General features: G+C 39.0%; 1 protein-coding gene across 1 annotated transcript in view; it reads right to left on the bottom strand.

The window, feature by feature from the left end:
- Positions 1-5,106, bottom strand: part of ALG13 (ALG13 UDP-N-acetylglucosaminyltransferase subunit) — a 68,573-nt gene extending 63,467 nt beyond the window's left edge. Inside the window, 3 exon segments of the mRNA XM_045996200.1 lie at positions 1,695-1,833; positions 3,861-4,023; positions 4,985-5,106. Coding sequence (XP_045852156.1) covers positions 1,695-1,833; positions 3,861-4,023; positions 4,985-5,065 — 383 coding nt within the window. The 5' untranslated portion in view covers positions 5,066-5,106.
- Positions 5,107-14,207: the final 9,101 nt, after the last annotated feature.

Genomic DNA, 14,207 nt, shown 5'->3' with positions numbered 1-14,207 from the left:
GTTTACTACCGAGCTTCTCCAGATTCACAATACCTTTAAAATGGCTTCTGTGTTGCACAGCCACCCTGATATTTCCTCTCCTCCAATCTCATACAGGGATTAGGACACCAATAATTGTCCCTGAAACAATCAATGAACTTGCCTCCTCTCAATGAGAACAGGAATTGTCAGTTTTGCTCACCAATACATGACAAGTACCTAGAATAATGCCTGGCACATCGCAGATGCTCAATATTTAAATGAAAGAAAAAGTACTTACTGAGTGCGTAAGAGACACACGCAGTGAAGTTAAAAGACAAGCTTTTTATGTTCTAGCCAGTTTAAGGTTTTTCACTTTAAAATTAATTTCAATTATTAAAACATAAAAATAAGTATTTTATAATACTTCTATGAGGTCTTTACTTTTTAAAACATCAAACTAGGATAGCTTTTAAAGTCAAATAATTGGGAATTACTGACCTGACCCTTTGGCAAGCTTCTAATGTCTCAAGAAGAATAGAAAACCAACCAGCAATTTTCTTCATCCTTCTACAGTGATGTTGATCAGTTCTTGTTGAATTTGAATATACTTCTAGAAAATAATACTCCTTACCATTGTAATTCCTCTGACTTAAAATACTTTAATGGTTTCTCACTAATAACAGAATAAAATCACAACTCTTATGTGAGCTATCTCCACCCTGTCTCATCTTATACTATCTTCTCCCTTGCTTGCCATAATCCTGCCACACTTAACTTTCCCTCTGCTCCTCAAACAAAACAAACTCCAAGCTCTTTCCTAACTTAGGACCTTTGCAGTTGCTGCTGTTCCTTCTTCCTCTAGAGCTTCACATGACTAACTCTTGTCATTTAGGTCTCAGCTCAAATGTCATTACTCAGTCATGCCTTCCCTAACCAATCTAATTAACCTTCACTTCCAGCTATCCTATCACCCTGCCTTATTTCCTTCATAACACGTTTCACCACATGAAATTATCTTCCATCACTTATTTATGAGCAGTATTCTATCTCCCACCACTGGAACCTAAGTATCATGAAAGCAGGGGTTTTACCTCACGTTTATCACTGTATCTATAGCACTTAAAAACAATGCCTATGACATAATTGGTGTAGTTTAGTTAATGAGTGAGCAAATTTCACTTAGGGATCCAAATGGATTTACTAAAGGCAAAACCTTAATTATAAAAAATAAGCAAATACCCTCTTCGAATAATGAAAATCTAATGAGGGGCACCTGGATGGCTCAGTGGGTTAAAGCCTCTGCCTTCGGCTCAGGTCATGATCCCAGGGTCCTGGGATGGAGCCCCGCATCCGGCTCTCTGCTCAGCAGAGAGCCTGCTTCCCCCTCTCTCTCTGCCTACTTGTGATCTGTGTCTGTCAAATAAAATCTTTTAAAAAAATCTAATGAACTCAAAAATTATATTCTCAGAGACTTGCACACCAGACAGAACTTACATACATGCGTACACACAGAGATATTCACATGAAATGAAGCAGACACAGACACAGAAAGAAATATAACAGAGATCTCACTCACAGTGGAAGACAAATAAGAGGGCTTCACAGGTGAGAAAAATCAAAGTATATTTGATAAGCAGAAGGTAAGAGGTTCAAAAGACAAACAGGTTAGGTAAGTGGATAAGAACAGCTAGGGAGGATTTAAGGCGAGGTCAAATTATCAGTCTGTAGTATACCTGCAGGTACAGTAGAAGAGATGCCCGTCTTTGTGCAGCTGCTTTGCCAATTCCAACTGATGATTGTTCATCAACTTTTCGTTTACAACCACTACAAGGGGCTTCCTTTTTTCCAGAGTCTCCAAACAGCTTCCTGCACCTAAGTCAAAATTGTTAATAGCTTTAAAAAAAAAAAAAAAGACCTAAGGTGCTCCACCAAGCTTTATAGGTAGAAATGAAGATGATAAACTTAGCTGGCAGAACTACAAACCCAGCCTTTTAATTACACATTCAAATGACAGAAAAATGTAGTGATCAGTTGCCCTATATTATGTGTTATAAACTTGACTTGAAAAATACATTCTTTACAACTGCCCACAATATTATGATCTATGATTCAGTGCTTTGCCACTTGCCTCCACTAGTATGCCCTGGACTGGAGCCTTGAGTTCAATTAAGATTTGAGTTCAAGGGTGCCTGGGTGGCTCAGTGAGTTGAGCCTCTGCCTTAGGCGGAGGTCATGATCTCAGGGTCTTGGGACTGAGCCCCGCACTAGGCTCTCTGCTCAGCACAGAGACTGCGTCCCCCTCTCTCTCTGCCTGCCTCTCTGCTTACTTGGATCTGTCAAATAAATAAGTAAAATCTTTTAAAAAAAGATTTAAGTTCAATGTACTATACGTGAAACTGTACTGCACTTCTATTCAAACACAAGTGGAAAAAGCCAAGTCTTCGATAGTGACAGGCACCAAAAAGAGAAATTCTGACCACCCTTTAAAGTTTGCCTGTGAGGTACCATCCCCAAAATGTCAAGAATAAATCTCCATAAATGTGCATATATACAACATTTGGGTCAATTCAACTCTGAAATCTAAAACTCTTCAGGTATTTTAAATGGGAGTGATCAGGGCGCCTGGGTCACTCGGTCAGTTAAGCGGCTGCCTTTGGCTTGTCTCAGGGCACAATCTTGGGGTCTAGGGATGGAGCCCTGCTTAGGGCTGCCTGGGCTCCCTACTCGGTGGGGAGTCTGCTTTCCTTCTCCCTCTTTCCCCCCGTTTGTGCTCGCTCTGTCTCAAATAAATAAAATCTTAATAAACAATAAAAAACTTAAAGTAAATGGGAGTGAGGAAACTGGTAAGTAGACAGACAAACGTTTTTAGGTTGACTACTTTAGACTCCCAACACCAGACTTTTATCTACTAACTTGACTGGACAAGTTACAGTTAATCTGTGTCTCTGTTTCTTCATCTGTAATAATACTCAGCTCGTAAGTCTGGGAGAATTCAATAACTTATACACACAAAGCACACAGAATGGTACCAAGAACTGTTAAATATTACCCTATATGCTACTAATCACTAATGTTTTAGTAATGTTTATTTCTAGTAACTTCTTCCCCTTCAAACTAAACCTCTTAAGAACCGGGAAGCTTGGGGCACCTGGGTGGCTCAGTGGCTTAAAGCCTCTGCCTTCGGCTCAGGTCATGATCCAGGGTCCTGGGATCGAGCCCCGCATCGGGCTCTCTGTTCAGCAGGAAGCCTGCTTCCCTCCTCTCTCTTTGCCTCCCATCTGCAGACTTCTGATCTCTAACAAGTAAATAAATAAAATCTTAAAAAAAAAAAAAGAACCGGGAAGCTTCCTCCCTCATTCACCCAGCAATCGAAATCACAATGCTCCCCAAAAACAGTTCTTGTGAAGGTACTGGTAGTCTGACTACATCAGGATGGTTTTTTAAGAGCAGGCAATGATTTACACAACATCTGGTTAAAGAATATTTTTGACTGCATTCATTTCGTACTCACATTTAAAATACAAAAAAAAAAATCTTTCAAAGCCAATTTCTCCATGTCCAATCCAACCAATTAGCTGGCTGAACATTCCTGCAATTTTAAGCCCAAATACTATTTTAAACTTTGACAACTCTTTACGCACAACGTTGGGTAAATTATTTTGCCCGTGTTTGGAGTTTCTTACTTTAAATTTGGCCTATGTTGTTAAGTTTCTTTCCTTGTATCACCCAGAAATAATAAACTCTCTAATAATGTTCTCAAAAGGTACATTGGAATAAGTATTATACTCAAAACGGCTACAGTGCCTTCCTTACCCTAGCAATTTTACTTTACCTCAGAAAATTTCAAGTTTCTGTTTTTACAATCAAAACCCAAACCGTGGTACTCTAAGGCACTTTACCTGCGTGACTAATAACAAGATCTGCTTTCTGAAGATCTTCTTTCAATGAATCCTTATACCTGTAAACATCCAGAGCAAACGACTCAGTACTGAACGGTTCAGGTACCACCTTTCCTCTACCTATCTGAAGGACAAGTCGGTTGTAGCCCAGGCTCTTCAAGATCTGAAAAGGGGGGGGGGGGGGGGGAGAAAAAGCGGGACTTTTAAAACAAGCTACTGTGAAAACAACCGTGAAGTCGGTGCTCAGTTCGGAGCGCGGGCCGCTGAATCTTCTACCTGAGCCAATCTTACTTTTCCAGAACGACGCTTTGCCCCCACCCCTTACCGGGCCCCAACAAGGTACCTCACAAGTCCTATCGGTAAGATTTACGCGACCCTGCTCACCAAGTCGTTGAGAGGACCGGCCACGCCACAGGCAGAAGACCAGGCGAGACCCTGAAAAACGCGTCAGAAACTACAGAGGAGACGAAGAAACGGCCCCAATCTGCCTCAGGTCTGAAGCTGCGCGAACCACCGGCCAGGAAGAGCCGCCGCAGCCGGAGGACGCCCCCCTCGAGAGCCCGAGGGGACCGCGAGGCGCGGGCTCGCCGGAGCGCGGCGAGCGTAGAGCGGCGACGGCGCGCTGACTGGGCCCGGCCGGACGGAGCCGAGCCAAGCCGGTCCGAACTAGGCGGGGCTGAGCTCGCGGAGGCACCCAAAACCGACCACGCGACCCCGAACCGGACGGAGGAACAGCTGGAGGGTGGCTGGGACCGGAGAAGCCCCACTTGAAGAGGCGGAGCAGCGGGAAGGAGGGGCGAAGCCCGAGAAAGGAGAGGCGGAGACTCGGAAGGGAAAAGCCGGGGAAAGGAGGAGCCGGAGAAAGAACGGGGAGGAGCCGCCCAGAGGGCGGCGGGAAAGCGGGAAGAGGAGGCGGAGGACGCTGAGGAGAGGGAGATCTGGAGTAGGGCCCAGCCGAGCGCAGGGCGGAGCCTGCAAAGGGGCGGCGGCACCTGAGGTAGAGGTGTGGGGGTTCTTCCCGAGAGCTGCGGTCAGGCAAGGTTACCGAGGCTAGTGGTAGGGCTAGGGGTGGCGAGCGGCGAAGGAAGCCGCCGCGCGCCCGCGCGCCCGCCTCCCCCACTCACTTGCAGAGTGTCGTGCGCCGAGACACACGCAACGAGGTCGTCAAAGCTGGTGGTCCCTACAGTGACAAATACGCACTTCATCGCGCGGGTTCCCAGCCCCGACTCGCAAGGGCCGGATGTGACGTGGCACGGGCCACGTGAGCGGAAGCGGCCGCGCTCAGAGGGGAAGACGGAAGTCGACCAGGGTGCCAGAGGGCGGTGGGAACTGAGGGGTGTGGCGCGGGGGCGGGGGTGGGGCCGAAGAGTACCAATGTCCTACGTGTCACAAACTTGATGCGTGTATGAGTTCACCGGGCCGGTACAACAGTAAGGTGGCAGTTGACAGATTTACCTTTATTTCCAAACGTAGTTAAGAAAAACGTTGAACCCTCACACCTAAGTCTGTGCTGGCGTCGTTGCTTGGGTACCAAAAATCTTTTTAATGATACAGGGAGTTCGGGACTCTTTATTTGCTACCCTGTTTTGCCAATATTCGTTAGAGCTATGGTTTTACCTCGAGTCTGTAGAGAGCATGTGAAAAAAAAGGCCTTTTCAAGATCGCTCATTAGCATAGGCTCTTCAAACTGGTTCTCAGGAAGCCAGAGCTCTACAGGGTTCCTTGGAAGCTGCAAGAAGTGGGTTGCCTTCATTAGCAAGCATTGTGTGTAAAATAGAGGCACTAGGGCCTGAAGCCTGCATCTATAATTCATTGAACCCATCCATTGAGCCCTTTAAAATGTAAAATTATGATAAATTTAAATTATGATGAAATGTAAAGTTATACATTAGCATGAATAAATACTACAGATACATTATACTGAGTAGTCAAGTACCTGGGAGGTAATTTCTCAAGACCTCTTTTTTCTCCTACCATTACTAAGATGATTTATTTCATTCTGTTTTCTGTATTTCCTACTTAAAAATCTCACTTTGGTTCATATTTGTTTTCCCCTGCCTGATTATATACAGAAGGGAAGTTGTGAGAAGAAAATAAAGAGGAAAAGGATTAGAGGTGAATTAGGCCTAGAACATAAGCTGAAGAAAAAAAACCTCTAAATCTTGTAGCTTGAATAATTGTCTTTTTGAGGAGTGATATGCTGCTATGCCTTTCTTGATAACGATTTTCATGAATTAATATTATGGTGAAACAAACTAGTCTCATAATAACAAATGTAGAAAGGTCATGGTTAAATAATAAAACATAAGCATAATCAAATTTTCTGCCCAACAAAAGAAATAAACAGTATTTATTGAAATATGAAGAGAAAATATTCCAAAACATTCTATAATTCAGAAAGACCTTTACCTCTTGTTGTATCTGTGAAGTCTTTCCTATATCTGGAAGATATTAAATTAAAGGAGCACTGTTCTGATTAGCAGAGAGAAAATAAGCATACATACAAATTGAATATTCTTAAATTCCCAGAAAATCAGAAAATTGAATTTCTAATATTTTAAATGTGCTGGACTTTAGTAAAGCATCTTCTTGCAGAAACTAATCCACAAATGCTTTAAGGACCCAAGTTTACATAATTAATGTAAAATTTTGGCAAGTAAATCTTTTCTCTGTTTTGTCAGTGTTAAGTATAATACAAGAATGCATTTTATCTTATTTGAGTGTGTTTTTCCTAAACGTACACGGGCTTACTGGTCAAATAAGTTAACATTACCTGTAAAAACGTTTACAGTTATGAAATATGTAAGTGTTTGCAGCTACAATAAGTCAGTATTCTGACAGACTTTATTTCAGCTGCAAATATGCTTTGTGGTATGGCACCTTGAAGTTAATTTTCAAGATCTTTAAACAACTTAAAATCGTGGACTGATATTAAATTGAGTTAATGAATTCATAATCATTGCACCACTAGATGCTCTTAAAGTAAAATAGAATATTGAAACATTGGTTTGAACTAAGCCTATAATTCCAGTATAATTTTTTATGTAATTTTGCAACTTATTTTGAAATGCTATAGGGAAGCTATATCTTGGAATTGTATAATGTATTCACTTTTGCCACTTTAGGAAGTTATAAAAAGGATTTGTGTGGCTGTGGGAAGTTTTGTCACATGTATTCTTAAGCCCTGATAGTCTGTAAAAATGTTTGTATATGCCATATAGTTCTGTTTTCCACCCTTCACTTTTCTCTTAAGATAGAAGTTAGTCTCTTTGGTCCAAAGCTATAATTAATAATACTCTCCAAAGAGTAGCAGTGACAATTATAATACTATATGTTCTTTCCTTTTTCAAGGAAAAAGAATAGTTTTTGCGTAAAGTAGCTTTTTCATTTTCAGACACTTTTATTTTTTTTTAAGATTTTATTTATTTATTTGACAGAGAGGGACAGAGAGAGAGGGAATACAAGCAGGGGGAGTGGAGAGGGAGGAGCAGGCTTCCTGTCAAGCAGGGAGCCCGATGATGGAGGGCTTGATTCTGGGACCCTGGGACCATTACCTGAGCTAAAGGCAGACGCTTAATGACTGAGCCCCCCAGGTGCCCCTTCAGACCCTTTTATACTATAAAAAATTACCAAGAAACTTGAAGAGCTTTTGTTTACGTGGATTATAATGTGCATTAAACTATTGATGTTTACCATATTCAGGATAAAAATGAGAAAATTTAAAAATATTTGTTGATTCACTGGAAAGTAGCAATGATGAGCACATTGCATGTTAACGTAAATGACCTATTTTTTTATGAAAATAGCTTTTTTTCCCAAAAAAAATATTTTCATGGAAGGAATAGCATTGTTTACAATCTGGGCTAATAGAAGAAAGCCAGATCTTCAGATCTTTGTATCTACTTCTGCATTTAAACCACTGCATTGTACACATTATATAGCCTCTGGAAAACCCCACAGAATACTCATGAGAGGAAGAGACTTAAAAAGACAGATAATATCTTAGTATTGTTATGAAAATCATTTTGACCTCACAGATTATCTAAAAGAATATGAGAGAGTATTTTAAAAAGGACAGAACTTAGAAAGTGAATTTTATTTGCTTTGGCTTACAATACCTGAGTCAAATGCAGCTATGAAATATATTCAAATGTTTACAGTACCCCCTCAGTTTAGATGATCCTGCTTTCCTTATTTAGTAATTAATTTCTCTAGCTACAATACATAAGATTATTTTTTACATGAAGTCTGCCTAGATAGCAGAGTTTCTGTGTCTCACAAGAATAATTTTGTATTATTTAAGTTGCCTTTATTAGGTACTTGATTATTTAAAGGGGGAACCCCACTTAAACAATAAACACTTAAATAATAGTGTTACCTTCCATGTTTGTTTTCAAATGCTTTATTTGTACAAGAACACCCCCCGCCCCTTATGAGCTATTTCTCTTTCCAGGATTTCAGTTACCCCACTCAATCTTCAGTCCAGAAACAGAAGATCTTCCTTCTGACTTACTTCTTATCATCAGAAAGTCAACAGTAGCCTAACGCTACATCACAATGCCTATCTAGGTCAGTCACCTCGCTTCATCTCATCACATAGGTATTTTATCATCTAACATCATCACAAGTGCAGGTACAGCATGATATTTTGTTTGTTTTTTTTTTTTTTTTTTTTTTTAAAGATTTTATTTATTTATTTGACAGAGAGAGATCACAAGTAGGCAGAGAGGCAGGCAGAGAGAGAGGAAGGGAAGCAGGCTCCCTGCTGAGCAGAGAGCCCGATGTGGGGCTCGATCCCAGGACCCTGGGATCATGACCTGAGCCGAAGGCAGAGGCTTTAACCCACTGAGCCACCCAGGTGCCCCTAGCATGATATTTTGAAAGAGAGAGAGAAAGAGACCACATTCACATAACTTTTATTATAGTATACTGTTTAATTATATTTTATTATTGTGATTGTTAATCTCTTGTGCCTAATTTATAAGTTAAAGTTTATCGTATGTGTATAGGTATGAAAAACAGTATATATCAGGTTTGGTACTATCTGCAGTTTTAGGCAGCCACTGGGGAGTCTTGGAATGCATTCCCTGTGAATAAGGGGAGGCTGCTGTGCTTTAATTAAATAGGTAAGTATTGTTTTTTTAGTCACTCATGATCCAGTCAAATGCACAGATCTCTTGTGACAACTCTTGGTTTTGCTTTCCCAAAATCAGTTCCTGAATTTCAAACAAATAATATTTTCAAGATATATTTTATACCTAAAAGTGAAAACTTTTAGGTGTAAAATGACTAAGATTTCTCAGAGGGCCTTTGGAATCACAAAGATTTGCTCTGTCACCTTATAAAGAAAGATACTAGAAATAGCTAGGTTTGTTTAATGTGTTCCTACTATAAAGTTGCATGGGAAGAGTTGTTAGGGCAGAAAGTACACAGCTGTCCCTAAATTAAGATTTTCTGGTAAATATTATTAATATAAATATTTTAGAAATTGTATGATTTCTGGGAAGTCCCTGGTGATTTGTCAGTGCCCTTTCTGCCTATAATACTGTTTTACCTTCAGGGATAACCCTCATCAAAACTCTGAAGAAATAATTATATACTGTACTCTAGTATAGAGTTTTGTCTCTCTCTATTGAGGATTGGCAATATATAGAATTGGCAATAGTAATAAATTGACCACAGCCATTAAATCTCTTAATGTTCTTGTTTTACTCTAAAGCTTATCTGAAGGTTCTACTCTAAACTACAGGCCAGAATTTGCATCTTCAACAAAGAACAATCTCAGAACCTCATGGAAAGGGACCATACCAGGTGCATCACATGATTGCCACTCCGAAGAATATACTTCAGGGTTCAGGCTCCTGAGCTGACATCATTTCGATAACTTTCAGACCATACCAGTGGACTGAGGCAAGATTTCCAGGGCTCATTTTAATCCAATGAAAGGCACAGATAGCATAGCATCAGATAACCAGGAAGGATATGCTAAACAATACCTAGTCTCTCATCAGATGCCTAGTAATCCTTTTTATTTCCTTTTTTTTCTCTTTCAAAATATTTCAGAATTTTTCATCACATGAAACCCAGATATCCTGACATGGATTTTAGAAAAAAAATTATATATCACTTCCCAGATTAAAAAAAACATGGAACTGTTGTTGAGAATCTAAAGGAAATATGGAAAATAAGGTAGCATTAGTTATCCTATGATAAGTGTGGTCTCTTAATTATTTTATATAATGAAGAGCTATTTGATTTTTTAAGTAATTCAAGAATTATAATGAATGTATGCCATATCATTTTATTCATATTCTTTTTATATCTTTTTTTTCTGCTCTTGCTATTTTCTCTGCCTCTCCATCATTATGGATAACTAATCCTTCAAGATTCAGCAGAGGTGTGATTTCCTTCAGGAAGCCTTTCTCCGAAGCCTTTCTCGGACCCTTGTAAGTTATGTCCATTATGTAAAATACTACTTTGCCTACCTCAGTCATAATTCTTGATGTTTAAATTACCTATATACTTTTTACTTCCTCTGGACTATAAAATCTTAAAAGGTAGAGACCACGTCTACCTTATCTCTGAATTCCCAGGATTCAGTGCTATCCCTGGAACTTAGACGATGCTCAGTAAATGTTTATTGAATGAAAGTTAAATTATTAGGTACCATGCTAGGCCCTGTGGGTATTAGAGGTAATTAAAACATAATTCCTCTTCTGTTCCAATAATAGAGTATTTGATTTGTTCATTGGCTGACAAATGGTTCATGGACTTTTAGAATTAAGAAACCATGGAATCCATTCTTTTTATCTTATGGACAAGAAACAGAGGTTCAAATAGATTGTAATTTTTTCCAGTATTGTATTAGCAGAGAAAAGGGTTAAACCCAACCTTCCAGATGTCTGGTAAGTGTCTTCTATACGATGCTCAGTTATTCTTTAATGATGAGCCTATAACAATGAGATATGCATTATAATATAAAGCAATAACAGCAATATAATTTTTAAAGGAAGATAAATCAGAAGTCTTTCTTAATCCTTTCAAACACAGCCCAGCATAGAATCTTTGAGCTGGCTAACTTGTATTTAGATTTCTTTAATTTTTCATCATTCCTGAAAGGCTTGTGTCTGCGTTTTCTTTATTATTATGGTAAATATCTTATCAAAGCCGAGAAGTCACATGTTATAAAACATTTGTTTTTAATCTCTGCTTTGTGGATCCATTGTATTCTTGAAAAGTTGCCAAAACTTGACTCTCCCTTTCTTCTTGCCTTTCCAAAATGTTATTGACACAACTGTCTTACTTTTAGGCGTACCAAAATAACTATTTCTTGGCTACATTGGTCAAATCTTGGATTAAAATTTATTATAATAGAGTCAATTTTTAGAGAACCATAAAGAAATGGCTTAATTTTAAAGGGTAGGAGACCACACCACCCCAAAAAATGCACTTTGACATAAGAATTATTTCAAATTGATGGCAACTGAAAAGCAGACAGCAGAGAGAATAAAGTGGAATAACCATTGCTAAAAGAGTTATTTAAAATGGAGCTGGGAGGACATTTAGATGGGGCTTATGCATATCTTCTGTCTCAAATTCTTGGAATTTTTGCTGAACTCAGCTAAAAGCCAAGGCATCTGCTATATGTTAAAATGGACATAATGGGACTTTCTGCCTAACACCAGCCTTAGCAACCAATCACATACAGATTAGTGTAATTGTAGAAAAACCAGCACCAATCACCTTTTCTTCAAAACAACTTATGTAAATCCCCTGTTTCCTCTTTAAAAACTCTAACCTCCTTTGTCTCTCTGGAGCATGCTTTCGATTTCAGGGGAATCTGTCTCCCGGATTGCAATTCCTAAAACCCCAAATAAACACACATATTTTATTTTGCAGCTTGCAGTTTTGTCTTTTGCTGACTGACAGAGCAGATACAAGAAAAATTCTCTGCCTTCCCGTTTATGCCTAAAAGTAGCTGTACAGGCATCCTCCCCTTTGTGCCAGGAAGGACAGAAATTAACCACCGGAGACAATTTTACACCTTTATAAACCTGGAGTCAGCACTATAAGATCTACACAACAAACTGCTAATTCACCCTTATGGTGCATTAGTTCCCCTATATCTTTAACCTTCCTACAGTTTGCTACCCAGGAAACAAGTCTTTTTCCTTTGTCTTGTCACTTCTATAAAAAGTGTCCTTTTGTTAAGATGCTATGTAAACTCAAGTTCTAGCTACCCCTTTCAGTTACTCATCATTGAGTACTCCCATGTGCTATACATGATGCACATATTAATAAACTTCTGTTAGTTTTTCTCTTGTTAAACTGTGTTTTGCCAGTCTAATTTATAAGGCCCAAGGTAGAGACTCTAGAAGGGGAGAGGACAAAAAAAGAACTTTTTCCTCTTCTATGTTTTATTAATCAATATTTTTATTTTAACAGTGTTTAAAAAATTCAGACTAGGCTGCCTAGTTTCTTCAAGATCCTAGTGAGTAAAAGAAAAGACTTCATTTACCCAAGGGTGTACAAGGCAGCTGATAAAATCAGGATTCAATAATATATTTAAAAAGATATGAAAGAAAATAGGAAGAAACAGAAACAATGAGTTCAAATAAATCAGATCAAAGTCTTAGGCTAAGGTGAAAAAAACACTCTATGAGTATAAAATTGGGGTTTTAATGGACTATAATGAATGATTGGCTGTATCACTACTTGAATTATCAGTCAGAGAAAAAAAAAACACTAATTTTTTTTGAATGTTCCTAATGTGCCAAGCACTGTGATAGACATATGACATGTCTGATCTCTTTTTATTAGGCTTAAATTGTAAGATTTTTTACAAATCTGATCTGTACGTGAAATTACTACTCATAAAAATTACACTAGAAATCATATGAAAGGTACAATATTACTGGAATAATTAAAATGAACCTTTGTGAATTTCACCTCACATTCCTTCCCAGACTACAAAGACAAAGCTCAAAAACCATGAAATTCTCTCTTTAAGTAAAATCCAATTGAGTACGGAACAAGTCACCTAAATGAAGCATTTAATTCTATTACAGTGACTACCAGACTAAGTTATACATCTCATTACCACTATTTTAAGAAGAAGGAAAAGACATTTATGTGATCCTGATTATATGGGTATGTGCCTCCTGTGTGGATCAGTGATGTTAATTAACCCCTTGTTGTATAAAATTATCATAATCAGCTTAACTACAAATGATATAATGCTTGATTAAAGGAGACTGTACTGAGTAAAATGTAATTCCAGACATTGCTTAGAATCCATTGTATAAGAGGAGGCCAGCGTTTAGATGAACCAAAAGTGTTAAGGTTTTAATGTTTTTCTTTTGTTTTTCTTTTTTTTAAAAAGATTTTTATTTATTTATTTATTTGACAGATAGAGATCACAAGTAGGGAAAGAGGCAGGCAGAGAGAGAGAGAGGAGGAAGCAGGCTCCCTGCCAAGCAGAGAGGCATGCAGAGAGAGAGAGAGGAGGAAGCAGGCTCCCTGCCAAGCAGAGAGCCCCATGCGGTGCTCGATCCCAGGACCCTGGGATCATGACCTGAGCAAAAGGCAGAGGCTTTAACCCACTGAGCCAACCAGGTGCTCTGGTTTTAATGTTTTTCAAGGACTCAGGTTTTGGGTGCCTGGGTGGCTTAGTGGGTTAAGCGTCTGCCTTTGGTTCAGGTCATGATCCCAGAGTCCTGTGATTGAATCCCGTGTTGGGCTCCTTGCTCAGTGGGGAGGCTGTTTCTCTGCTTCTCCCCTAGCTCATGCACTCTCTCTCTCTCTCTCTCACTCTGTCTCTCCTCAAATAAAGAAAATCTTAAAAGAAATCAAGTTTTCAAAAGGTCTAAATTATATTAGTTTTTTATTTAATTCTCTTTATCTAGTTATTGGTAACATATAGCAAAAACTACAGAACATAACATGTCATTTTTTATAAATGTCAGAGACATGGATATATCACTTAATAAGAAGTTCATTAAAAAATATTTCTGTAGGGGTGCCTGGGTGGCTCAGTTAGTTAAGTGCCTGCCTTTGGCTCAGGTCATGATCCCAGGATCCTGGGATTGAGTCCAGCATTGAGGGTTCTTTCTCAGTGGGGGGGGCCTGCTTTCCCCCTGCCTGATGCACCCTCTGCTTGTGGAAAGAGAGTACTCTCTCTCTTTCTGACAAATAAATAAATAAAATCTTTAAAAAATATATTTATTAAACACTTACTATGTCCAAGTCCCTCTGCTACACACAGCTACACTAGACAGGTTAGAGTTTAGTGAAAACACACAAACATGCATACAGATATGTTTTTACAAATTGTGGTAAAACTCAGTA

The sequence above is a fragment of the Meles meles genome, chromosome X (assembly GCF_922984935.1).
Source record: "Meles meles chromosome X, mMelMel3.1 paternal haplotype, whole genome shotgun sequence".
Lineage (NCBI taxonomy): Eukaryota > Metazoa > Chordata > Mammalia > Carnivora > Mustelidae > Meles > Meles meles.
Note: the sequence above shows the minus strand (reverse complement) of the source record. Positions and strands in the feature narration are given on the sequence as shown.